The sequence below is a fragment of the Aspergillus pseudonomiae genome, assembly GCF_009193645.1.
Source record: "Aspergillus pseudonomiae strain CBS 119388 unplaced genomic scaffold BDV37scaffold_102, whole genome shotgun sequence".
Classification (NCBI taxonomy): domain Eukaryota; kingdom Fungi; phylum Ascomycota; class Eurotiomycetes; order Eurotiales; family Aspergillaceae; genus Aspergillus; species Aspergillus pseudonomiae.
Window position 1 is genome coordinate 58,572 of NW_022476094.1, and position 24,835 is coordinate 83,406.

Genomic DNA, 24,835 nt, shown 5'->3' on the forward strand with positions numbered 1-24,835 from the left:
TCCGGAGCTGTCACCTTTTTAATGATGAATACTAGCCCCTAAGATATACTGGCTTAGTCTGTATCCAAGGGCTTCCCAAAGTTATAAAATAGTATGATATGGCTAGCAAAAGAAGTCAAGAATCAGTCTTCCGTTTTATGATTATCTACTGTTTACTTTTGCCCTTGTACCCTTACCTATTTGACCGGTTTTCCCCACCAATTAGTAGATATTTCCTTAACTCGATGTCTCTGTTCTCACTGCGGGTAGAGTAAATGGGCTGTTGGATGTTCGACTCCGCGACGGTCAGGCTCCCCCATTGAAATTGACGTAGAAGACTGGACCGAGCCCATTGGGCAGTTATGGTGATGGTCACTCGTCTTTCATCAAGCCAAACAGAAATGTATGTTTGCAGGTATAATAGGCTGATGGCCCGTTTCATCTGCTCACATTGCTCGGAATTCCGCCACGCTGCCACATACGATTTTGCCTTCCCGTGGCGTGCGTCCAACGCACCCATAGCTGCTTCGATCATCATTGCTAAGTGAATTGAAACGGAGCCATAACGTTCAAACTCGGAGCGAGTGCGACTGCTGGCAACTGTCCTGCATATAGGCCAATGGCCTCGGAATCACACATTTCGCCTACTTGGAGATGAGAAATAAACTCCTGGAGTGAATCATCACATCCTGGATCCCTTCCTCCAACAAAACGCCAATGCCCAATCCAGCCAATCACACCACAATAGGTAGCAGAAGAACATTTCCCAATTGAGGTGAGCTTTTGTCCGCATTGAATCCTTCTTGAAGTTAGTGGTGGAAGTCTTCTAACCTGGGTCTCTTCCAAGGGCCGTGTAATTCTGAGAGTAGATGGCGCGCATTCATATGTCCCAACATCTGCCCAGGGAGTAATTCAAGCTGTTGAAGATGCTTCCACGATAGCAATCGTGTTGGAGCTCGCTGGTAAATCACAGGTGCCACTCGCTTTGCGTACTATGGAGAAAATGAGGTAAGCCACATCAACACGCCCATGCACTGTAACCGCTAAACATGAGACTTTAGATACGAGCGGTGCAAGATCGGGCAGTTGACGGGGTCTAGAAACTCGAGATATGTGGGTCAAAAACAGATTGGGATGCAGTGAAAAAAGACCCACAGCTTCTTGCTCAACCTCGACCGAACTAGTTGCTCAACCATGACCCCCAGGCCTACGCATGCGAAGAGTTTGATCCTGCGGCCAATTCAGTTCTTACTGAGTGCGCATATACACCAAGAAACATACTGTGCAATGGGCTTTGAGGACGAGAAATGGGCTAAGGAGCCCAAGGAAAGCCCAGATATTGGGTTCAGGCTGTGAACAAATAGCCAAGCAAAAGCAATAGTATCTTTATTCGATAATGCCCAACAATCGCTTCATTCGATCATAGACATAGAAACTCGTCGCCGCCATGGGAGCCATTTTCACGTAGCCAATTGTCAGGCCAACATAGAAACCCCTGACTCCTCTCTCTAGAACTACGCGACGAGCTGTCTCTAAAACTCCTGATCTGCTACCAACCACTCTTCCGACTTGCATTCGTCGCCGAAGGATATCGATTGGATACGCAACCGTTTGAGCAACAATGCCAGCGATTGCTCCGCAACAAAGCTGCGCAACTGCGGTCAGTCGAGTTGATGATCCCTTTTCAAGAGTATAAGGTGCAAAGAAAGGTGAGCGCAGCTGTTCCCTCATTAAATCATGGGTTACGAATGATGTGCCCGCATAGGGAAGTATGCCTAGCATAGTCGGGCCAATTCCTTGATAAAGATTTAATGGGCTACCTTTACCGCCGCTTTCAAAGTAAATCTTTCGACAGATCCTGAACCAAGAGGAATTTTTGCTCTGTTCTGTTTCAAAAGCAAGACGGATGCGGATCAACTCAAGAGGATATGTGAAGACGGTAGCAATAGCACCCGCCGTACTCCCGCAAAAGAATCGATGATATGGGGTGTCGGTCTGGGGTGATACGATGATTGCACATTGGAGTTGTTCGTACGCGAGAAAGTTGATACCAGCGTACGGGAAAACGCGGATCAGGCTGGCCGCGTGACCTTTAAAGAGCGCATATATCCCATGCGATGTCCGAATGTGACTGACAGCCTCGATTAAACCATTCCACCGGGTTGAATACCGCAGGAAATGCGGATTCGACGTTTGAAATAGAATCTTGATTCGCTCCATTGGAGCAACAATGGTCTTGGCCTAGACATATCTTGCTTCAGTAACAGACTGTGGCTAGTGAGAACAGAAGACTCACTGCGCAGCCTGCAACACCTCCCGCGACTCCATTTCGCCAATCCAAAGTCCGGTTTCGTCTGCATTTGCTCGATTCTAACCCACGATTACCACCGGGACTGCTTTTCATCACATTGGATGAATCCTGTACGAGCACACTACTGGCACCAGTGTCACCCATTCCGCGAGAAGAAGCAGTTGATGATAGAAGGGACTGTGTTTGGCAAGTCGAGACTAAATAGGGAGATCCAATAACAACTAGAGTATATCACGTGGCTCTTACCCAATAGGAGCCAAGGATTCCCGTCGGGAAAAGGAAAGTTTCAAACCGGTCTAGCGATATTAATGGCTAGTATTTTCCGAGCAGCTCTTCTACAAGGGAAAAAACCACAATCTAAGGGCTAAGTAGAAATACTATCTTCCTGGTACAGTGGTAAAAACTTAAAACCCCTCGCTTCGCTTACACTGAGAAATTCCAGACATGAGACTTGAGATCCTCAAGATTACGCTACGACAGGTATACCTGGTATAGTAGATTAAGAGTCGCCGCTAAACAATAACCTTATAGCCAAGGGTCCAGCAGCCAACATCGACCGGACATTGCACGGCGTTAAGCGGATCCTCCTGACCCCACCGGTGGGGTCGGCGGGGTCCGCGATAAGCTTATCCTCTGCAGGGTTCAGCATGCAAGCTCTTTTGTCTCTGTCTCTCTGTCTCTCTTATCCCCATCCCCTAACTCCGACAACCTAGCAAGGGTATCAGTGACAAAATGAATTGCATGGAGAAATCTAGAGTCATATTACAGTGCCTTCTTTTCCCGAATCTATCCAGTTGTTGGACATGTATTGGATCTCAACTGAGGCTGTTATGTTATTGTATGTATAGCTACACAGGGGTGCTTATATAGTACTCTTTCCTATCTCAAGACTTTCAACCTACTCCGTATAGTGCATTAAGCCCTAATCTCCTTGATATATATAACCCTCTCAGCGTCGGATTTGTCTCCACACCATTAGGATTCAAGATGCCAGCCGACGCATGTGCTGATCATACTCCAGAGCAGTACTCGCTTCATGAAAAGAAATCCCGAGGACTGCAGGATACAAACATCAACCAGCAATCCTCGACGTCCCCTAGCGATGAGGGTGAATATCCGACCGGCTTACGATTGCTTTTCATTGTTGTTGCCTTGGTCTTGGCAATTTTCTTAACTTCCTTGGACTTTGTGAGTTCGACGCTTTCTTTGGGAGAATCTGACAGGATTGAGAACGGCTGACATGGGTCTTTTTTCCTTAGACCATTATTGCCACGGCTATTCCACGTATTACCGATGACTTTCATAGTCTTGGAGACGTGGCTTGGTACGGGTCGGCCTTCTTCCTGGTGACTGCTGGCTTTCAAACAGCTTGTAAGCTTGATATCCCCCTTCCACTGTCTTGTTCCTACTAACAACAACGAAAAGGGGGCAAGGCGTATCTCTTTTTTAGCTTGAAGATCACATTCCTGCTGGCCATTTTAATCTTTGAAGTGGGGAGTTTGATCTGTGGAGTCGCCCCTTCCTCGGTAGCTCTGATTGTCGGCCGTGCGATCGCTGGTTTGGGTGCTGCAGGCGTGAATACAGGATCCTTCACCCTGGCTGCCTTTTGCGCACCACCCCAAAAAAGACCTATATTCACCGGATTGATCGGTCTTTCCTATGGTGAGCTTGAGAATACTACTCTCACAGATTTGCTGACCGAACTAATTTAGTCAATAGGAATCGCATCGGTCGTGGGACCCCTTCTTGGCGGGGTTTTCACAGAAAAAGTCACCTGGAGATGGTGCTTCTATATCAATCTACCAGTAGGCGCGGTCTCAGCGATCTTCATTATCGTCTTTTTCCAAAGCCCGCCAGCCTCGAAGTCTACGGATCCCTCACCGGTGTGGTCGAAAGTGATGCAGATGGACCCCATTGGGACCTTATTGATGATGGCTTCCGTGACCTGCTATATCCTCGCAATGCAATATGGCGGATTGACCCATCCCTGGAAAAGTTCGGTTGTCATTGGCTTAATTGTCGGCTTCGTGGCGACCCTAGCCGTTCTCTGTGGCTGGGAAATATACATGGGCGAGATGGCCATGTCCTGCCCTCGCTTGGTCAAACAGCATGCGATTCCCTCGGCAGTGGGCTTCTTCTTCTTCGGTTCATACATTGTGGTGATTTATTATATGCCCATCTACTTCCAGAGTATTGATGGCACTTCCGCCATCGGCTCGGGTGTTCACAACCTGCCTTTTATCCTCGCGGTGTCCATTTTCACGGTTCTCAGTGGCATTTTGATTTCCATGACTGGCTATCCCGCACCGTTTGTTATATCTGGGGCCGCAGTCGGCACAATCGGATGTGGCCTTTTATATACATTCAATATCGGTACCAGTACAGGGAAATGGATTGGCTATCAAATCCTAGCCGGCGTCGGCAATGGATTTGGAGTCCAGGTTCCGATGATCATGGCACAGGGAAATACCGAGCCACAAGACATGGCAGCGACAACTGCTATTCTAATGTGTGAGTCAATTTTTGCTCATTCCCGTGTAGTGCTCAACATCTAACTATGCCATCTGTACAGGCTTCCAAACCGTCGGTGGTGCCTTTATGCAATCCGGTGCCCAAGCCGCATTCGCAAATCGCCTCCTCATTGAACTCCCCCAAACAGCACCAGATGTTGATCCTTCCGCTGTAGTTGCTGCGGGAGCCACAGAGCTAAAATCATTCGGTTCCAGTCTAGATGGAATCCGCCTCGCTTACATGGACGGAATCAAAGTCACATTTGCATTTGCATGTGCTTCGATGGGTGTGGCTTTCCTCTTGGCCTTTTTCGCTCGGCGAGCACGGATTGCGGGGGAAGCCGTGAAAAATGCCATGGCTGCTGCTTAGATCCACAGTTTGGTGTTTCAATCCGAAATCTTATTCCTTGGTGCCTACAGTACTCTTACTAGTACCATCCTCGGGTATGGTTGAAAAATGGTCATGTATCGGTGTAACATAGTGGACTACTTCGATTCAAGCTACGTTCATGTTGTCGCGAATAGAATGTTGTAAGAAATCTCAATAAATATCATAATACTTCCGAAGATTGGTATGCGATTCCCGTTGCACGACCGAATAAGACAACATAATTTACTTTCCCAAGATAGAATACTATCTCGGGGGATTTGGTTTAGGGCTCAAGAAGCCCTTGGATACGCTACCGTAGTACGTACGGCCGAGCAATAAGCTGCTGGGCGGGTCCGTGCCGTTTCCCGACTTACCCGCTGGAGCCCTAATTGCTGAACTGTCAGGTAATGGATTCGCATCATGCTGGTGGGGTAATGCGGAGGTAAAATAAAGTCCGACAAGTGGGAAGGAGGCTTGTGTCTAATATTGTTGTAGAGAGGCTTAACTCTGACGTGAGAATCTATGCAATATTGAAAACATGTTGCATACTGTTTTGAAAAGTAGAAAAGTCTTCGGGTGATAAGTTTCTCTGCTATAGGAATAGAGTGGGTTCAGAACTAAGGTACTAGATGGGACGAACTGTTAGTATGTTACAAAACAAAGTTACATCTTAAACATGAGGAAGGTTCACAGTCTCTAAGTCTATACAAACCCAGAACTTGAAAAGAAAATTGACCTCTAAGGTTATTGTGTTAGGTTATCCGCGTAAGCTTTCAATGCCTCCGCCATAATGCCATACAATCCAATTGTAGCGCTGTTCTTGAAGATCGAGGACCAGGCATAGACCAATTGTACCGAATAAGGCTTTGACGCAATAGCTGGCTCTAGGTCTATTTCCGCTAGCGTCTCTTTTGTTGCTTTTAAAATGTCATTTTCCTCTGGAGATCGATCTGGTCTATTGCGTCCCAACTGCGCCCTCGTCCAAAAGCTTAGAAAAAGACCTTTGGAATAATTTCGGTTAATTCTCGATATTACCAGCGCAGGGCAGGAGTGAGTGGCAAGGAAAAGGGAGGTGGAAGAAATGAAATTACTCACAGCATTCCAATGAATAGGTGTTGAATAATAATTTAGAGTGCCATCCAGAAATGGATCTTGCTTGAGCCATTCCCATTACTACTGAAATCTGGAGTGCTTCAATAGCACACCAAGCGGCTTTCACGCATGTCCTTGAGCTTGATATGTTGACTTTGATGTCATTTAACTTGGAAGTGATATTCAGCAAATTTCTCGTCGTCAAGGCCGCTCGGAGAGGGCTAAAGTTTCCACACAGTCGAACATGAGCCTGACGATACAACGAAAGGGCATTTGCGGCAATCACTCCGCTAGGGTACCTCGATGAACAATGAAACTCGGGGTTCTGCTCGGACAGCATCCGCCACCTAGCCAACGATTCTTCAATCCGTTGTACGTGCGTGGGTAATGAATCTATAAGCCAGTTGTCCTGGTAGAGATTCGCCAGGTGTTTCACAATACCGTGCAATGTCAGGTAGGACCCGAAAAGGCTCAGTCGAAGTGGTGGTGCACTTTGGGCAGACATGATATTGGCCAGAGCAGTTGAGAATTGAATAGGGGGTTTGGGGTTGGACTTTCGCTTTTCCAACCACGCTTGTGGGGATATACTTGTCCATTCAGATTCATCGCAAGGCAGAAAACAATCACCAATATCCAGGCTCCAGGAGTAGCTTGCAGTGTGAAACGTGGCTCCTAGGGCACACAGATAGACGTATACTGCGCAAATGGTGCTTTCAAGTCGGGTTAGACGCACTTCAAATTTCTAAGATAGGATACCTCCACGCACCGTATAGTCATCTCGGAGTCAATCCACTTCTGCCATTGCTCTAGAATATTATCATTTCCACCGACTGATTCTGGCACGTACGGAGAGATCTTTCTATACTGAATGCCCTGTGAAGTAAACCATATATCAGTGGCCTCATTTTGAGTACATACCAGAATGTAAGGCTTCCAGAGTGGGGTAGACCAGAAGGCTGCACATATGCTGTGTCCAAACGGTGAATCCTCTGAGTTGCTTAGACACACCTCGATCAAAAGAGATGCTAACGATGCAGATTCTTGAAAAGTACGAAAATCGCTATTTTTGGTACCATTTGCCATGATCAATAGCAGGCACTGCAGTACCCATAGCGGCTCGTCTGCGATAGTGAGTGGGCTCAATTCAATCTTCTGCAAATTAGAGAACATGCCGAAAGCGTTGTTGTACTTCGCTCACATAATTTTTTATACACATCTGGGCCATGCAATGAAGTGAAGTCGCAGTTGCCTCGTCGTCATAGTAACTGGCACCAATAGATGCCATCGCAAAGATCATGCAAGGAGGAGCCAGCTCTGCTTTCCAGGTCGGCATATGAATACATGGGATGTAAATGAGAAAGCACTCAGCGAATGCTCTGAGTAATCTCTCCAAGGTCAAGCGACTCGGAAGTTTAAGATCACTCAAACTTTGGACCTAGTCCGTGAATAGTCAGGTACTGAGTGAGGATGGGGCATGGCGTTGTCCCAGGCATCATCTCAAAGCTTACCGGTCTAACAATATTGAGTGTGGAAGCAAGATGATGCCATTGTTGCTCTGAAGCTAGCTGATGCCATTGTTGTTCTGATATGGCGAACGAACCTTTCCACGCTGGGGACTCCACCACCTGCGATGAGGATGCTGTGTTGGTATGGTTATCTAAGGGAGGTTTAAAGCACCTCAATGCCACACGGGCAGGTGAACCTTCCTGTGAGCTCTCTTCCGAATTGCTCGGCATGGAAGATTCGGGATCCTTTGGAAAGTTGAGCGCTGAGGTCGAAGAGTTCATGGTGGAAGTATACACCAAGGATACGGGGTCGACGGCCGGAGGATGCGTCATAGCGGTCAAGCCCTCCGTATCATTCGGCGTCATGGCCGATGAGGTTAAGGGGCTAGGCATTCGTGTGGACCTAGGATGCATAGATATCGACTGGTTTTCAATGTAGTTTCCTTGGCTATGATGTTGCGGGAAGGGTCCCGTGTGATACCTTCCATGGTGCCTTCTGAAAACATCCTGTCGAGTAAAGGTTGCATGACAAAGAGTACATCTAAACGGGCGCTCATTGCGATCTAGAGGTCTGGTTAATTTGGTTGCTCCTGCCATAGTGGGTCTGCATACGTGAGCGCTCGTGCCTCGAGAGGTGCTCCGATCGGGCGAATGCACGGGCGCAATAGGAACATTGTTTATCACGGCGCGTCAGGCCAAGCCCTGTGTTGGCACTCATTATTCTGGGCTGCTCCAGACATAAAGTTGCAAGGTCTCTTGCTATTTAGTACTTTTTCAACTTGTGAGGTCCACGACTGCAGGGAACAAAGACCCTTGTTGTCAGGTGACGTGGTATGTATTAAATGTGTAACGTATTACCAAGTTTACCAAACACAACATATTTGAGTCAAGAACTAGTAAATCTCCATATTTTCTACCAAGTATATTAGTCTACGGGGTCAATAATCGGTCTATCGGCTAGTTCGGTTCGGAAAACATTTATACGGTCCTATAATATTTTTCTATACGGCTGGCAAAACTTTGTAGAAGGAAATGATAGACAAGTAGACCCACAGGGATCAGCTCGATCTATTCGCACCTTAGGGCCTACCATCGAGCATTACAGCTTATATTGCGCCAGGGAGCCCACATGTAAGCTGGGTATCCGTCTATTTTTGCCCTCCTGTTTGAAACAAAAAAAAAAGCAGCATCTATTTCTTCTCCTCTGTTGGACACAAACGTACAAAATGGATCAGTATGTTGACAGTTTGCCCTATGTTCCGAACCGCGCGGAATACGAAGCCCGAGCACGATCGGTTCCGCGGCATGAAATCGAAGAAGCTGTTCTGCCAGAGGGATTCCCAGTCAACATAACCTCGAAAATGGCTTGGGACAGGGACAGTATTGAGTCCTACGAGGATGGCTACATATTGAACTTGGACGATTCACAGCTGAAGGAAATTGACGATGCACTGCAGAATTTCAAGTGTAAAGCGGCTTGTGCCCCAGATCTAGTATATTTTCGTTGCATCGGAAAGGAGGCTGAAGTTTCATCTACACAGCTCTAGGAAAGCCTCTGGAGCTTCTTAGCCCTGCTACCTTCCCCTTGCCATCGCTACATTCTATCCTGCGCGGTGTATCGGATAATATCCACACAGGCACTGGATTCTCCCTGGTTAGGGGCATTCCCGTCGATCGCTATTCGGCGGAGGAGAACATGATAATATATGTTGGCGTCTCTTCTCATATAGGCCGTATCCGTGGCCGTCAGGGCTACAAGTATGACGGGTGTCCTGCAGACGTTGTTGTTACGCATCTCACTGATATGAGGCCTCCTTCTGACCCAACACTCACCGTCAGAGTTGCAGGTGATACTAACGAAGATATTCCATTCCACACAGATGTTGGAGACATAGTGTCTCTTTTCGCACTAGGCGAATCAGCTGAAGGCGGGGAGAGCCTATTAGCAAGTAGTTGGAGAGTTTATAACGAGCTTGCTAGAACTAGGCCTGATATAATCCAGGTTCTGGCCAGTGACTGGCCAATCCCGAGGTTCGTACAATCATGCTGGATGTTTCTCTATGCAATGTAAGGGTGGTTGACATGCTTGCTCTAGTTCTAAACAGGAGGGTGCTTTCATCCACCGGCCTCTGATGTTCCACCAGAATTCATCGGGAACAACACCGGAGAGACTGTTGATCAATTTTTCAAGAAGATGGTTGGCGGGATATGGCGACCTCAAGCGAACGAGACTGCTTTCTGTGAGACAGGCCGAGGCGCTTGATTCCCTCCACTTCTTGGCTGAAAGGTTCCACATATCCATGAAGCTTCAGAAGGGAGACATGCAGTTCTTCAATAATTTAAGCATCCTACATGCTCGAAGAGGCTACAACGATGGACCTCAGCAGAAGTACGTTCCCTCTGTCTGAAACAACGTAACCATAGCTCCGCTAAAAATTAATGGCAGACGACATTTCTTGCGACTATGGCTGAAGGATCCGGAGAACGCATGGCCGATGCCGAAACAGCTTCAGCAGAAATGGGACGGCGTTTATAGCGAAGAAGAATCGCGAGGACCACAAGTATTTCCGCTATATCCTTACACGACTGTATAGTGGAGTGGAAACACAGTCGCTTCGCATGGCACCAGCTCCTCCATGGTTAGCCCTCGTTTACCTAGGTATCGGGTCAGACGTGGCCGTTATACAGCGAGACCCGGCCGATTAAATAAGAGATATCAAGTCGCATATTTCGTAATAGCGCTTCCCTATATATCATTCCTCCAGGTTTGTATGAGATTAATATAAAAGTAGTATGCCTTGTAATTATAATAAAAACTGTGGGCCATGCAGAGCTACTTCTAGCAGGGACAGAGGGCACAGTAGGACGGGTTTTGAGAAGCTGACACCAGAATTGATATACGTGACAAATAAACACATTGAACGCACTATCGAGGTCAATATCGTAATCAGAAGGAGTATTGCCATCCGCAGGAAGGCGAGATAAGGCATCCGCCACGATATTATTTTTGCCAGCTCGATAGATGATGATCAAACGGAATTGTTGAACGCAATGAGATGCACGGATTAGCCGTCCACGGTAGGTTGAGTGTAGCAGGAGTAACTGTATTCAACGATATGTCTTTTTGGTTTTGCTCGACCATGAATGGTCTTGAATTCGGACTAGGCCTTATTTTTGGATGTTATTCTGAGATACAAGCGCTATCACTATACTCTACCTTCTATATGTTTGCGAATGGCCGCGTGATAACATTTCATATACACATCCTAACCTTCAGCTTGCCCTCCCTCACAATCTCCTCTTCCTTCTGCAACAGCTCCTCCACATCCCAAGTTACTGGGATATACCTGGCAGCTAACCACTACCGTCTTTTCTCAGTAAGGAATACCAACGTATCTGCGCACAGCTCTGGCGTTTCTGTCAATGCCTTGTGCCGCTGTTCAGGGAGCCTCTTTCCCAAGTCCGTTGGTACCCCACCAGGATGCACAGCAAAAGTCAGTATACCGTCCGGTCCATGATCCACATCCAAGAATTGCGTAAAACGAAGGACGGCGAGTTTGCTGGTCTGGTAGGCCGAAGCACCAGGCAAGGTCAAATGCGTCGCAATGCTGCCCAAATTTATAATGGTCTTGTCTCTGCCTTTGCCCAGCATGAGCGGAAGAAATGCCCGGGTAACTAAGTATGGCTCAAATACATTGACCGACCATGTTTTCTGCCATTCGGATGGATTACTTTCGGCGATCCTGACGCGTCTTTCGAGGTACCCGGCGTTGATACTAAGAATGTCCAGGCGGGGGAACGAGGAGGCAATCGAGGCGGCCGCTGCTGGTGCGCTCCGTGCATCTGTCACATCTAGTGTAACAGGCACTACTTGGGGAGCTGGTTTGCCTGCTTCCTCTGCGGCCTGGGCGAGAAGTGGTACAAGCGATGAGAGATCTGTACGAGCGCCCATTCCGATCCCAGCACAGCCGGCTTTGGCGTAGGATAACACAGTCGCCCGCCCAATGCCTTTGGATGCACCTGTTATGAAGACATACTTTCCACTTATGTCACATTTACGCGGATCAATAGCTGGGTAGGTGTCGGTGTGACGGGCAGCGAGAGGCGAAGAGTGGGGTGGACGTCGTTATAAAGGCGACTAGTCGCAAGTTGTAAGTGCCCACGAGATTATTAATGCTATCGTCAGCCCAGTGTTAGTTGCTTCCCACATTATTTGGGCTGAATAGGATCAACAGTTAGCTCCGGCCGGTAATAACATCAATCCCGAGCCCCCGATCCCTAGGACTACGCCTATGCCCAACAGCCCCCACAAGGACCCCACGTTTGCATTCTCAGAACAATCGGCGATGCCATGCGCAGTCACGAAACACAGGTATGTGTACTACCCATTGCGAATGGTAGTGAGCGGTGTCTATCGTGCCGCAAACAACCAAAGCGTGGTACTATCCATCATGGAAGATGGCGCTTTACACTGAGTCTCAAAGAACGTCATCTGGGAAGGTCATCTGGGAAAACCGTCCGAACGAAATGTTCGACATCGTTCCATAGCTCCTCTGGATTTTCCATGGCAGCAAAATGACCACCTTGAACGTGAGAATTGTACCATACCAAATCACCCAGCGTCGCTGCCCACTTCCTAGGGAGACCGCTAATATCAAACGGGAAACGGCTGTAGCCCATTGACTTTGGAACAAACGGTATCATGTTGTCAGGCGCATCTAGACTGGATAGTTGGTAATAATCACTTGTCGTCATCCCCGTCAGGTAGTAGACCGAAGAGTGTATTAAGGTTGTTTGCATGGGTAAAGGGTGTTGGGGATCTACCCAATTGTTGAACTTGTCACTAAGCCTAACACTTCATCAGTACTTCGGCGTTGCAAACACTGGGTGACTAGCCGTCTCTCACCAGGCTAACAATGACAATGGGTCCTTCTCCGGAACGATTCCTAAGGTGACCTGTTTTCCATGATCCGCGACATCCGTCTTTTGGAGAGACTTGAAATGTGAAGCTCGGCTAAGAATCTCCAGGTCTTGCTCACTAAGATCTGGATCGGTACTTGGGTCGGGTAACCCGGAGAAAAGAGGGAGGGAATTGACTAAAGACAGTTATTTTCTGCTGCCGATAAACAAGAACTTGTCAAGAGGGACGAGCGAGCTTTACCATGTACAGCTGGACTACAGTTAGTAATATTTCCAAGTGCCGGCGCAGATTACAATGAAAGTGGCGTACCTTCACAACTGGGGCTAGATGACCCAAGTAGCCTAGCAACATAAGCCCCCACACCGCCACCTTGGGCAATGTAACCATTATCCAGACCAATGTCGGTGAGCAACGCGTCAATGGTCCTAGCTACGGCGACCATATCCGCATGTCTACTCATGGGGGAGCCGGCAGAGTAGGCATACCCGGGCAGAGATGGTACAATGAGATGGAACGGGCAATCCTCAGAAGAATACTTCTGACGCACGAGATCGAGAAGCTCAGTAAAGTCAAGGAAACTCCCAGGCCATCCATGTAAGAAGACGATGGGGATAGCATCCGGTTGCTGCGAAAACAACGCCATGAAATGGACATTGGACGTATGGCCGTCCACAGTCACGGAAGCATTGAACTGAGGGTGACGGTTGACCTCATTCTCTAGACATGGCCCATTAATCTCGGACAAGCCTTCAGATGCAAGTGCGATCCAATGCCGCTGCTCGTTGTCGTAGCCGTCGGGGTCGCTAGTTCGGGTATATCTCAGACTTTCATGCATCTGATATACTTTATTCTGAGAGAACTCAAAGTGTATGCGCTCAACTGGGATTGACGCCTTCAATGGAAGGTTAGACCACGCATCCGATGCTGCATTATGACGAGACTGCTCTATGCGTAGAGGCATAGAGGTGGACACGACAGCAAAAGACGCCAGGCATACAAGCGCCTTGAGGGGCGAGAAATACATTGTAAAGGTGACACTAGAGTTAGATGGGAGAACTCTGATAGATGTCAACGACACTCAACCCATTGCAGATGGTAAAGAAAGGGAGTGGTTCTTTGGCGATTTTTAGTCACGTCTTTTATGTTCTTTGTTTCTCCGTTCCTCCTTGCTTTTGATTTTTTCTCACAGGGCTGACAGGGGCTTCGAAGAGATGAAACCAAGAGCGGAACCATGGCACGTTGATCCATTGGAAACGGAGATTCGATTACTTCCGAGCTTATGAGGAAGGCATCGTCATTATTGAAGATACCATTTGCGGATTGTAATCTGTAGCGTTTTTAGCGTAGAACCTGCGCCTCGTTCTTTCACGCACGGCCATCGGGAGGCCGAAATGATTTGAGCATAAATGCCATAGCAGCGCGCTAACGGATGCTTCGGAATGTTGGCAATCCCCTCTAAGGCTTCAAGGTGCCCTATCAGCAGGATCACTGCTCGGGTTCGGGGACTGCGGGCTTCCGCCTTTCATAACATCTGCGTCCGGCTTCCGAAACCTAGTAATTAGTCTGACCCCATAAAAGGAATAGCGGCGTGTCAACAAGAGCACCGACTGTAGGACGAATTCTCTAAGGGTGGAGACGTAGCCGAGTTGGTTCTCTGATGCTAAGGCGCTGGGAAAAACTGAAACGAAGGCTAGGTTTCTCATGCGCGAAAGGAAGATATCGGTTGTGCTGATTCTACTTCTCTACATCACTACACGAAACACAGATGATAAATTTGACCAGAACAAAATGACTTGGTTGAATTGAGCAAGATCACTCAAACCTATCTATGGCGTTTCTGCCAGGGTATCCTTAACTCCTCGCCAAGACACTGTTGCTCCTGAGCACATTCCTCGCTCGGACCTCACCAGGCCACATAAATCCCGATACTATTCAAGACATAAACTTTTCGTTGGTCGTCTAGTAGAAGAAACCGAGGAGCTTGCCAGCAACGTGCTTGCGGCGAGCCTCCTCGTGGTCCATGATACCAGCGGAGGTGGTCAGGACGACGTAACCGAACTGACGAGAGGGAAGGAGCTGGGTGGCCCACTTCTCGAGGTCACGGAGCTGGACGGGGTAGCGGGGGTTGATGACACCACACTTGTTAAGGCGACCGTTGAGCTGGATAACGATCTTGCCGGAACGGTGGTCATCGACCTCCTCGAACTCGCCAATGTAGCCTAAGAAAGATAGAGTCAGTAATGTTACGAAGATTTAAAAGTTCACCAAACACAGGGAAAAAAATCCGGAAACTTGTAAGATCTCCGCGTTGTAAAAAAACAATTCTCAATATATCGGGTACTTAAAGGGCGGACGTCGTTTAAAATTCGAGATCGCCGCCTAGTTATCAACCCGAAGAACAAAAAACACAAATACATGTTCCAATATACTCAGAATAAAAGCAAAGGACAATTGAACGCAAGGCGACAATGGTAGGAAAGATGGTTGTGCATACCGTGCTTCTGCATGACGCTGAGGAACTTGACGATGACCTTGGAGGAAGGACGGACGAGGACCTGGCGCTTGCCAGCCTTCTCGGCGTTGTTGATAGCGTTAAGCGTATCGTTGAGGACGGAAGTCTTGACCATTTTGGCGGTTGATTGTCGAGATTCTCAAATCGAGAGACGGGATAAGAGGTATCTAGATTTCAAAAAGAGAATCATGTCAGCCACCAGTAGTCTTCGAGCGTAAAGAGTGCCCCTTTAAGAATTTTTCATCAAGGGTTCTTCAGCCCGTGCCGTGAAATGAGAGAAGCGTATCACCTGGACCCTCTGATAAAACTTTTCAATTTGCGGTCGCGACTCCACAAGGATTGAAAAGCCCAGAGTTCCATAGTGATTGCTCTCTCAGACTAGCTGAGAGGCCGCGAGAAGGGGTTCAATAACGAGTAATACATACCTCGAGGGTAGTACCGATGAGGCTGGTGAGAACGGGGATGTGGTTAAGAAAAGTTCTATTAGGAGCTGAACCGTGAGGTTTTCGGGATGTGCGCGGGTAGGGTTGTGTAAATCTTGCCCTTGTCAGGTCACGTGTACTCCGCAACAAACTGCCTCAGGCATGACACGGGAGCATCGTTGTATCCATCAGGAACACGCCGATGAAAGAATTCAAGGTCTGTACAGTATATGTTAACAGTCCCGTAGATGTGAGGTAAAGTCACATCAAATCCATCCAGCTATTATCCTGTAGTGCTATGCCAATGCGATTGACCACTATATAACTCTTACATCACATATCCTATCTACTTCCTGCTCGAGCACTATAAATTCAAATTGCAGAGTATCAAAATCATATCACCAAAGTCCAGTATTAACAACTTCTATCGGCTTGTTTATATGTCCGCCTACTATTGAACAGATGTATATAAACATATCCATCCCCATGGCCCTAGCCGATCACTGTCGCCAAGGGAAGGATCGGAAGTTATTTATATACCTCAGTGTAGCACGAACCTGTTCCATCCTTCACTGCAATTCGATCACCTTGTGGCCGTGACGGTTTGACAGGTAGTAGTGTAAGGACTAGCTTCTACTTCCCCCTCTACCTGCTGCCATGGCATGCAAACACAAATCAGCGCCACGGATTACATTGCATACGTTACCCGAATATCAGGGGGCATAGTATACCACCGCCCACTCTCCACAGCCAGATCAGGTTCTGCTACTGAGCATTTCGCACATATACACTTATTCAGGTTGTATCATTGGCTCTATACAGGATCTTTGGGTGGATAAAATCAGAATATACGGGAGGGAAGTGTGAAATATTCGTTGCAGTGTTTCTCTTAAGGGGTTACATGACTTCTTGGGCATACATGAGGGTCAAGATAATGCTATAAGGGTCTTTGTCTAATTGAAGCGAGTTGGAACGGAGAATGGAAGGGAGGAAATGGATAGTAATAGTAGGATGAAGGTGATTAAAAAAAAGGATGCCAGCAACGATGAAACAGAATGCATTCGGGCGTCATGAGGGGGCTAATGGTTCCGAAAAGTGGGAAACAGGGAGTGCCCAACAGGGAGCTGAAGGGCTGGGGAAGATGGGAAGGGGCGATGGGATAGGGAAGATTGAAGAACGGACAAGGTAGTTGTGCTTAGATCAAAGGGGTATCGCCAGTATCAGCTCGTTCAACCGTACCACATGATACAGGGATACTTCGTCTGGCAAGTTAAAATTCGATCAAGGGCACGGCGTTTCAGCATCCCTCGTGAAACAGAATTCACTTTATGGAATGGAAGCAAGTGGTCCACGGCGTAACTTCTCTGAGTGCGCCTAAAGGAGCGCCTTGCTCCGAGGAGGGTGGTCTCGACAAGAGCAATTGATGTCTTTGCGACTGCTGGCGGCCATGCTTACGCCATAGCTGCAGCAGTAGAAAGGGCGACCTGACGCTTGACTTGTTCACGAGCCCAGCGAGCAGTCTCAATTGTGGTCGGGCCAAAGTCTCTGGTGTTCCTGGTGTCTCTGACCAAGTCCGTAACCCAAGCGTTACGGAAGAAGGCCGCGAACTCTCCATTCGGGAACGCCTCCGCGATGTCGCTGTTTCATGGTTAGACATAGATACACGCGTGAGAAGGTTCAATATGGCAAACGTACCCAAGAACACCCATTGAGGCCCTCATCAGCCCCTCACTCCGGTTGAGATCCTGGGAAATCAGGTGGAGGAGCTGGAAGATAGATTCAACAAAAGGCTGGAGCTGAGTCACTGCAGAGGGCTTAGCACACGGCACAAAAACTGTATTACACACTTGCTTACCTTGAGGCTTGCCCTTATAAGACAAAACAATACCACCCCATGCATCCATAATTCCTTCACGAAGCGAGACGATGTAATCGAGCATCTCGATATTAACGTCCGAGCTGGCGGTTACAATCGATGCCTGCTGGAGGACCTGGGCAACGACAGACAGGTATGTGTCGAAGTGTGTTCCGATGGCCTGAGCAATGTCTCCGAACGTCTCGAGGATTGCAGGCTTCAGTTGATTTGTGGAGCTCTGCAAAAAGGATTTAGTGAGGGACAGTTCGTTATTTACTATTAGGACTAGAGATATCTTACCCTCAAGTTATTGAGCAAGTAGTTCATGAATGAGTCACAGAATGGCTGAACCTTTTCATTCAAGGCACGGGAGATATCGCTGACCAGTCCAATCGCCATAGCACAGAGACCCGGTTCCTCTTGATTGCCGAGGGCGTTATAAAGGAATGGCGAAAAGGGTTCCATATACTTGACGAAGTCCTCCTCCAGTGCACTTGCAATAGCACCGACTGTGGCGAAAACGACATCAGGCACACTGGACTTGGGGGGCACAGTCGTTAGAACCTGGATCATCGCGTGCATGATACGGTCCGCTTGAGGCTTAATCTCAGTTTCGAGACGTTGAACAATAGCCTAAATTGTCAGTCAAAGCACACACGAAAGCACTCGTGGGTTGAAGAACTCACCAATATAACGCTGATTAAGCTGGTTTGCACCTCTTCCAAGGTGATCCGATCTTCCACACTAACAACTTGCTGTTGCATGGGGATGGTATGTTCCAGACGCTGAATCACAACGTCGGAGAGACTCGCGACCATGGGGAGGCTGTCATTCGCCGCATTGGTAACGAAGGAGTTCAGGACTTCATATCCAGCAGTCCGGAGCTGGTTGTCTGCATCTTGCCTATAAAGCAGTTAGTAAGCTAGGTCCAGGAAGAGCACTCTCTGAGCTAAATCGGACATACCTTTCAGTGAGAGTAAGAAGCGACTTAACACTTTCTTCAAAGTGCTTTGACAAGGGGTTCGTCTGCGCACCGACGTCACCGGCGAATCGATCGGCAACGTTCATCAGAGCCCAGCAGCAGGAGCTGGCAATCTTAGGGGTGCTGGCAAGCCCGTTGAACAGGCAAGAAATAAGGGGTTGTAGATGCACGTCAGGGTCCAGGGTCTCAGAGCAGAAGTCGCACACGCGACCAAGGGCATAGGCTGCCGAATCACGAACTTGGATGGAACTATCTTCCATCATACCAACAAGAACACCCAAGGCCTGCTTGACCAGGGGTTCAAGGACCTTGGGATCCGGTCCATCCATGATGGCGCCGAATGCCGCAACTGCAGCGTCTCTGCGACGCCAGTCTTCATTACGAATGTTTTCCTCGACAAAGGAGAGAACAGGCTGGATGACCTCGCCCTGGACACAAGAAGCATAGAGTTGCAAAGCCTGATAAGCCGCGCGAGAAACATTGTACTCATCATCCGTCGCATCCTCATCCTGTCTGCACATAGCCTGCAGTAAAACTGGGACAACCTCTCTGCACGCCACGCGGGCGAAGCCAAAGAAAGGACGGACCTCGGAACCCTCCGCTTGCGCCTGTTCCAAGTTGTTAGCAACCTTCCCTTTCAGATGTGTGTAGAAAACTAGACGAACCGCAGCATTGTCATCCTCAATGGCAATTTCCTCCTCGCAAACGGAGCACCAAAATTCAATAGCTAGCTTGGCAACATCCTCCTCCTCGCTCTTCATACCCATGATGCTGAGGCCAAACAAAGCCTTCTCCATGTAAAAGCGCATTTTCTCGTAATAAGCAGCCATGATACGGTTCAAGCAACCAAATGCGCCCGCCTGAACACGGAGATCATCGGCTTGTGTAGCCTCACAAACCACTTGCATGATATAATTACGTTCACCTTCATTGTCCATGTTCGACCGAACGAAGTCTACTGAGTCACTGAGAGCCTTGATAGCAGCATAGCGGATATCCATGTTGGTTTCTTCACGTCGGGCGCCCTGTACAACAGCGGTCAAGATTGCGTTGGAGTGAGCAGTTAAGCTCTCCCGAAGATCAGCATCCTGGGATTCACAGATGAAACCGATTGTGATGAGGGAGGCCTGCTTCAGCTGGTTGGAGCCCGTTGCAACATTCTGAACCAAAACGTTCATCAGTTCGGGCCATTCATTTCGAGGTAGCTCGATGGCAGCAATGGAGACGATGAACTGAGCTGCAGACTGGCCGGCGCGGGCGTCTTTAGAATCCAGAGTCTTGAGCGCAAGCTCCTTGACCTGTGTCTTAATCTCCGAGCTGATCTGTTGCTGCCATTTTCCTTGCACCTCGCGTAGCTTAGCATGATCTCTGAAAGTGAAAGCATTCTTCAGTGCGAGACCCGCAGCGGTTCTGATGTGGGAGGGGGTGTTTTCATTCGCCAGTTCTTGACCAAGGGTAACAAGGTATCCGGCCTACATGGAGAAAACGCCACGGTTAGCATAATGTAAAACGGTCAACGAGCGATCGCTCGAAGCGACCCCAAATGAGGCACCCGGGAGACATACGAAATCGACCTCCGCCGCGTGGACAAGCTGCTGTTCCGCATTTGTACGTGTTGTCGCATCTATCAATCCAAGCAAAAATCACCCGTCAGTAGCGTTCTTGATCGCTCCAAACAGCGTTCTAATAGGAGGGATAGAGAAATAGTCTTACCTGGCGACAGAGTGCCCTCCAATACCTGGGTGACATTCATGTTGTCGGAAGTGGGACACTGACCACGGGAACGAAAAGAAAAAAGAAAATGCAAGAAATAAAACAAATGAAGCGCCTCTGGCTTAATTAAATTTTGGTAGACAAAAAGTTAATTATGAAATTGCCCACGACAAAGGAGTGGCAGCGTGGACGAGGAGACTGAAAGAGATCCTGTTGTTTTTGTGGATATATGACGAGGCATGCACCAGTTCTTTCCGGCAAGTAGGACAAGAGGGAGGAAAAGACGGCTTGTGGTGCACGCCGAAGAGCCAGGAGAGTAAGAGAAAAAAAAACCGCACTCCAAGGTCTATGTTTCAGAGAGGCAGGAGGAGGGAGTGGTGATTATCTGGTTCCCGAAAATCTTTTTTTAAGTTCTGATAGAAAACGTTTTTATCAAAAGAGAGAAAGAGAAGGGGAGAGAGAAAGCGAGAGCGAGGGAGAATAATAGTGTGTCCCTTCAACTTTTGATCCGCAATGAGGAATGAGAGCGACGATGGGCAGAAAACAGCCAGTCAGCGCTCGGCGGAGCCCCCAAACCTCGTCGTATGATTGGCCCGCGGCCACTGGTTTAGTCATATCACGTGACTCTTCACCAGTCTTGAAGGGGCCGTCAATCCCCGAATGAAAATCAACAGAAACAGCCCTATCAGCATGAAATCGTCGACTAACCTTTGTATCATACTACGTATTCTGTCTATTACAATATTTATCTTCTTACAGGCTTCCCCTCCTCTTGCAGCTGTAAGGGGGTTTGAGGAGGGTTGTGGTGCGGTGGTGATGCATATCCTTTCTTTTACTTTGGAAGGCCGACCACATACTTTCGTCACCATCCATTGTTGCCTGAGGTATTGCCCCTCCCTTGTTTTTCTTCTGGTTCCTTCTTTTCCTTCCCCCAAATTTTTCCCCCTCCATGGGTTTTTTGCTTGTTTTGATTTTGCTTCTTGAAGCACTTCCACCCTACCCACTTGTGTGGCCCCGGCGACCACGCCCTTCTTTGATAATAATCAGGGTGTCAACCCCATCGCACAAATCTATTATTATCCATACCCGCAGGAACCAAAAATCAAATAAATAAATCAAATATATCTCTCGAAACAACCATGAGTATAGTCGGAAAAAAAAAAGAAAAGAAAAGGAAAGAAAAAAACCATGGTCTGTGAAGAGCTCATTCAGACCTCGGATGCCAGGGGTTCAATGTAATCCTTGAACAAAAGTCCGACAGCCAGTCACAGCCAATATATCAATAAACAAACGCAGTACAGAGGCACATCCCTACCTGGAGCAGCTTTGTCCCTGCCGATGGGTGGAACCTAGAGTTGCTCCTCAACACGCTAATTTGCTGGTGAGAGTCAACCTCACCTTGTTAGCCTTGCTTTCTTTCCATCAGGAACAACCAGATAGCGACCAAGCATTGTTATTATCCCCGGCCCCTATTCGCTGTCCTCGTCTGGTTCTTCTTCATCTTCCTCCTCTTCATCTTCCATCTCCGCGTCTAAATCCAATACCTCATAACGCAGACCGTCGCCATACAAGACACAGATCGCTCGACGGTCGTGTCGGCCGTTGACGTATATACTCGTGGGTTTGAGTTTGGGCCCAGGTATGGTAAAGGCATGTTTAATCCACTGCGTAGATTCGGATTCAGGGGCCAAGAAATCAAGTGTCACAGTGGGTGCAGCGGGCGTAGATGATGTCGTGTCACTGTCATACTCCTTAAAGCTGACAAAACAAGGACTTTCAACACCCCCTGGGGTCTCGCTAGTAGGTGCCGGCTGAAAGGGGAAGTTGAGGAGGTAAGAGGATCCTTCTGCAAATCGTTAACACATGTAATCTTCACAAAGTATATCTCAAAGCGTAATATACCGTTATTAGACCAGAGTACCATCATAGTATCATCCTCCGCAAACTGTATCTGACGTATTTCCCCCTCCTGTAAACTGATAGCACCTATACCTGTCGTTCGTGTGGAGCTGACCCCATTTTCGCAGTCCAGAACCGTGCGGTATATATACACTGGATGTCGTGGGTAAGAAGTTAGAACACATAGACATAGACAAATGTATACGTACGTATATGTTTCGACCGGATAGATCTGGTAGCCACATATATCACACACAATCTTTGTTCTCCGACATCCTAGGATTATGATGAGCACTATTTCTCGCGTACGTCTATCAAGGGTATGGTACCTCGTAGCGCATGGCAAGATCAACGACATCTTTGTCACAATCTGGGTGAAGGGCAAGTGGAGACCGATGGAGGATTCCTCTACGCTGCGTCAAGGCGATTTGCCCAAAGACCTTTTCAAACTGTAGTCCGAGACGCTTCGTTAGATCATTCATCTTCGGCAGTTCGGCTGGAGTATCAGTGTCGGAGGTTTGGTTGCTTTGTTCCAGCAATTTCTTAAACGTGTCATAAAATGACCCATCGTGTTCGGTGGGTGCCCATTTGTCCGAAGTACTGGGGGCAGGCCTGGCGAATCCTATCAGAGGCAATTGCTGGATGAAGTTTCGTAGTTTGCTCTTAGTTAACGCGCCTTTGATATACTTCAGAGTCTGCGGATATTCAACCATGTCTGTTTTTTCCTGTAGCTCTTCCAGCGTTTGGGACATAGGTTCTGCACTCTGCATTTCGATTTCGTGGCGAAGCCATTGTGAAAATGAACTGAACTGGCTTAATTCTTCATTTGCATTGATGAGAATATGGTGAGATAAGAGATGAAGGCAATCTAGAGTCTCCACAATCGCATTCAGATCTGACGTCTCCAGGCCTAGGACGCCACATATTTTATGGAATTTGGAGAGTCCGATAAGGCGACTAAGTAGCACTTCACATCGTTCCAGAGCCGGGAGAAGACATTCATGTGTCAAACGTCGAACATTTTCGTATCCGCTCGACGCAGCTTTCTCCCACCTTTTGTGTCCCTAGAACTCACGTCAGCGATTGATGAATGCTGCTTCCAAAAGGAGACATCCTACTCTTTCCCCGACAATATCTACCAGGAATTCTTTCATTGGTTCAAAACAGTCTCCAGTGACCACTAGGTGGTAGGCGGCCGTAACAAAATCACAATGGCACTTTTCCTGCAAATCCTCGTTTATACTGCGCATGTACCTTGCCGGTAGTTCTTGTGCATTTTTCCACTCGAGCTCAACCTGTCTTTGTACCTGGTTGATGTATCTTAGTAGGTTTTGGAGCTGGGTAGTCTTGTGGGCAAGTAGTGAAAGATATCTGCCTGATCGCGTAATAAAACGAAGGTCGAGAGTGAGCAAGTGCAAGGAGGCTGAACTATCATCTGGATGGCAGGATGCCAGCAATGCATGGGTGGAGCTCAATGGATGAGAAGCGTGCTGAAGGATCCTACATAAGCTGGAAGGTCCAACGGAATTCCCCACTTGAAATGAGCCTATTTCGAAGCAATCAAAAATTCGCAAGTGGACGGTGCCATCATCGAAGCCTACCAGCAAGACGTCTACTGCGTCACTGGTGTTCTTGCTGGCAGAATGGAAGATAGCATCAATCGATGCTCGAGAACTAAACACGTCGTCACTGGAGTTTGGGTTAGTGGGAGGTAGCTGCACCATTTAGATGGTCGGAGGACCTACTCGCTTCCTGTCGCGGGCAGTGTGCTTAGTTTAGGTAGTGAGCTCTCGATATCTAGTAGAGCTAGCTCCCTTGGTAAGTCGACTTTGAGTAAGGCCGCTGCTTTTGATGGATGTACATCCGACGACAGCAGGTCCTCGACGGATATTTGGCCGGCAGCCTCTTTCAATTGCTGTTGTGCAACATTGCTATCGGTGAAGTTTACACCCCAGCCCAAACAAGTAACCCGGACAGGTCGGTCGCCATCACTCTGCGCTTCATAAGCAGGGTAATGATGGACGGTTTTACCACTGTAAGCACTAATAATACGGATAGTATTGTCCGCGCAAGCGACAGCAAGTAGGCGACCTAGCAACTGGTAAGGCTATCTTCCATACAAATAACTATGTTTGCAAGAAACAACAGTATTTCGAAACTGAAAGCCAAGGACGCACCATTGTTTTTCCACATCAACTTTCGGATTTCACCCCCGCCATCGTCTTCGTCCAAGTAGGGATCTCCCTTGAAGGAACCTCCAAAGACTCTCTGTCCATTCAGTCGAAAAACTCGTAATTCATCATCCTCTGTAACGAGAGAGATAAGGTCCATCGTAGGACAGTATTTCAACGTTGTGGCCTTGCATTTTGCAGGTAGTGACTTTTCTGCAACAGGTGTGAGTTGCGGCTCATGCCGCAACGATGGAGGGTGAGAATTGACTTCAGTCATAACTGTGCAATACTCCCTTTAGTCCATTCTTTGCAGGGAAATTTCAACGTGGACGCTTACTTCTAGTATGTCCCGCGCCTGACGTTGCCCAAGATGGACAAATGGTTAATGGACGGTGGAGTCGCAGAATAGCGGACCTCTTGGCACGTGGTGTCTGTCGCGCGTCCCCCAAGTGACTAAAACCCTTCAAACCCTACCTGGAATTTCAGGGGATAAGGCAGTTAATCCCTTCGAACAATTGAGTAGTGTAATAATATTGGCTTCTATAAGGAACTAGTTGTTGATTCTGTGTCTCAAGTGTACTGTACGGCTCATA

General features: G+C 48.0%; 9 protein-coding genes across 9 annotated transcripts; 2 read left to right on the top strand and 7 right to left on the bottom strand.

Annotated features, from left to right (window-relative positions):
* Window positions 1-1,365: 1,365 nt before the first annotated feature.
* BDV37DRAFT_275492 (mitochondrial carrier domain-containing protein) lies at window positions 1,366-2,434 on the bottom strand (the record flags this gene model as incomplete). The annotated part of the gene is made up of 2 exons (XM_032085403.1): window positions 1,366-2,220; window positions 2,276-2,434. 2 exons carry the CDS (start codon window positions 2,432-2,434, stop codon window positions 1,366-1,368), a joined length of 1,014 nt encoding a protein of 337 aa, XP_031936499.1.
* An 843-nt stretch (window positions 2,435-3,277) lies between these two features.
* BDV37DRAFT_290453 (MDR family MFS transporter) lies at window positions 3,278-5,174 on the top strand (the record flags this gene model as incomplete). Its single annotated transcript, XM_032088714.1, has 5 exons — window positions 3,278-3,478; window positions 3,550-3,661; window positions 3,716-3,952; window positions 4,010-4,801; window positions 4,863-5,174. 5 exons carry the CDS (start codon window positions 3,278-3,280, stop codon window positions 5,168-5,170), a joined length of 1,650 nt encoding a protein of 549 aa, XP_031936500.1. The 3' UTR covers window positions 5,171-5,174.
* Window positions 5,175-7,347: 2,173 nt separating this feature from the next.
* Window positions 7,348-8,133, bottom strand: BDV37DRAFT_275494 (uncharacterized protein; the record flags this gene model as incomplete). Its single annotated transcript, XM_032085404.1, has 3 exons — window positions 7,348-7,383; window positions 7,461-7,697; window positions 7,771-8,133. The coding sequence occupies 3 exons, from the start codon at window positions 8,131-8,133 to the stop codon at window positions 7,348-7,350; spliced, it is 636 nt and encodes a 211-aa protein (XP_031936501.1).
* Window positions 8,134-8,952: 819 nt separating this feature from the next.
* Window positions 8,953-10,361, top strand: BDV37DRAFT_290455 (TauD/TfdA family dioxygenase; the record flags this gene model as incomplete). The annotated part of the gene is made up of 4 exons (XM_032088715.1): window positions 8,953-9,234; window positions 9,309-9,798; window positions 9,863-10,156; window positions 10,214-10,361. The coding sequence occupies exons 1-4, from the start codon at window positions 8,994-8,996 to the stop codon at window positions 10,359-10,361; spliced, it is 1,173 nt and encodes a 390-aa protein (XP_031936502.1). The 5' UTR covers window positions 8,953-8,993.
* A 767-nt stretch (window positions 10,362-11,128) lies between these two features.
* On the bottom strand, window positions 11,129-11,719 carry BDV37DRAFT_287833 (SDR family oxidoreductase; the record flags this gene model as incomplete). Its single annotated transcript, XM_032088167.1, has 1 exon — window positions 11,129-11,719. One exon carries the CDS (start codon window positions 11,717-11,719, stop codon window positions 11,129-11,131), a length of 591 nt encoding a protein of 196 aa, XP_031936503.1.
* Window positions 11,720-11,987: 268 nt separating this feature from the next.
* Window positions 11,988-13,838, bottom strand: BDV37DRAFT_10426 (epoxide hydrolase). Its single transcript, XM_032078236.1, has 4 exons — window positions 12,998-13,838; window positions 12,929-12,937; window positions 12,674-12,863; window positions 11,988-12,616 (listed from the first exon to the last, which is right to left on the bottom strand). Exons 1-4 carry the CDS (start codon window positions 13,710-13,712, stop codon window positions 12,256-12,258), a joined length of 1,275 nt encoding a protein of 424 aa, XP_031936504.1. The 5' UTR covers window positions 13,713-13,838; the 3' UTR covers window positions 11,988-12,255.
* Window positions 13,839-14,195: 357 nt separating this feature from the next.
* Window positions 14,196-15,831, bottom strand: BDV37DRAFT_261387 (40S ribosomal protein uS8). The gene is made up of 3 exons (XM_032083315.1): window positions 15,626-15,831; window positions 15,183-15,367; window positions 14,196-14,907 (listed from the first exon to the last, which is right to left on the bottom strand). Exons 2-3 carry the CDS (start codon window positions 15,313-15,315, stop codon window positions 14,648-14,650), a joined length of 393 nt encoding a protein of 130 aa, XP_031936505.1. The 5' UTR covers window positions 15,316-15,367; window positions 15,626-15,831; the 3' UTR covers window positions 14,196-14,647.
* Window positions 15,832-16,645: 814 nt separating this feature from the next.
* BDV37DRAFT_261392 (karyopherin beta) lies at window positions 16,646-20,853 on the bottom strand. Its single transcript, XM_032083316.1, has 8 exons — window positions 20,173-20,853; window positions 20,025-20,083; window positions 19,125-19,931; window positions 18,442-19,067; window positions 18,164-18,380; window positions 17,778-18,110; window positions 17,478-17,715; window positions 16,646-17,426 (listed from the first exon to the last, which is right to left on the bottom strand). The coding sequence occupies exons 1-8, from the start codon at window positions 20,210-20,212 to the stop codon at window positions 17,272-17,274; spliced, it is 2,475 nt and encodes an 824-aa protein (XP_031936506.1). The 5' UTR covers window positions 20,213-20,853; the 3' UTR covers window positions 16,646-17,271.
* A 256-nt stretch (window positions 20,854-21,109) lies between these two features.
* On the bottom strand, window positions 21,110-24,607 carry BDV37DRAFT_261395 (putative anaphase-promoting complex component Cut20/Apc4). The gene is made up of 7 exons (XM_032083317.1): window positions 24,249-24,607; window positions 23,817-24,162; window positions 23,190-23,760; window positions 22,401-23,135; window positions 22,281-22,347; window positions 22,075-22,224; window positions 21,110-22,018 (listed from the first exon to the last, which is right to left on the bottom strand). Exons 1-7 carry the CDS (start codon window positions 24,517-24,519, stop codon window positions 21,642-21,644), a joined length of 2,517 nt encoding a protein of 838 aa, XP_031936507.1. The 5' UTR covers window positions 24,520-24,607; the 3' UTR covers window positions 21,110-21,641.
* Between the last annotated feature and the right edge of the window lie 228 nt (window positions 24,608-24,835).

Excerpts from the sequence above, each read along its gene's own strand:
- BDV37DRAFT_10426 (XM_032078236.1), bottom strand. The coding sequence starts at position 13,712 with ATGTATTTCTCGCCCCTCAAGGCGCTTGTATGCCTGGCGTCTTTTGCT. Across the intron at positions 12,617-12,673 it reads CCATTGTCATTGTTAGCCTG|GCTTAGTGACAAGTTCAACA; the intron begins GTGAGAGACGGC and ends ATGAAGTGTTAG.
- BDV37DRAFT_261387 (XM_032083315.1), bottom strand. The coding sequence starts at position 15,315 with ATGGTCAAGACTTCCGTCCTCAACGATACGCTTAACGCTATCAACAAC. Across the intron at positions 14,908-15,182 it reads CAGCGTCATGCAGAAGCACG|GCTACATTGGCGAGTTCGAG; the intron begins GTATGCACAACC and ends TATCTTTCTTAG.
- BDV37DRAFT_261395 (XM_032083317.1), bottom strand. The coding sequence starts at position 24,519 with ATGACTGAAGTCAATTCTCACCCTCCATCGTTGCGGCATGAGCCGCAA. Across the intron at positions 23,136-23,189 it reads TAGATATTGTCGGGGAAAGA|GGACACAAAAGGTGGGAGAA; the intron begins GTAGGATGTCTC and ends CGTGAGTTCTAG. Across the intron at positions 22,348-22,400 it reads ATCTTGCCATGCGCTACGAG|GATGTCGGAGAACAAAGATT; the intron begins GTACCATACCCT and ends TCATAATCCTAG.
- BDV37DRAFT_261392 (XM_032083316.1), bottom strand. The coding sequence starts at position 20,212 with ATGAATGTCACCCAGGTATTGGAGGGCACTCTGTCGCCAG. Across the intron at positions 19,932-20,024 it reads ACGCGGCGGAGGTCGATTTC|GCCGGATACCTTGTTACCCT; the intron begins GTATGTCTCCCG and ends TTCTCCATGTAG. Across the intron at positions 18,111-18,163 it reads GCTTAATCAGCGTTATATTG|GCTATTGTTCAACGTCTCGA; the intron begins GTGAGTTCTTCA and ends CTGACAATTTAG.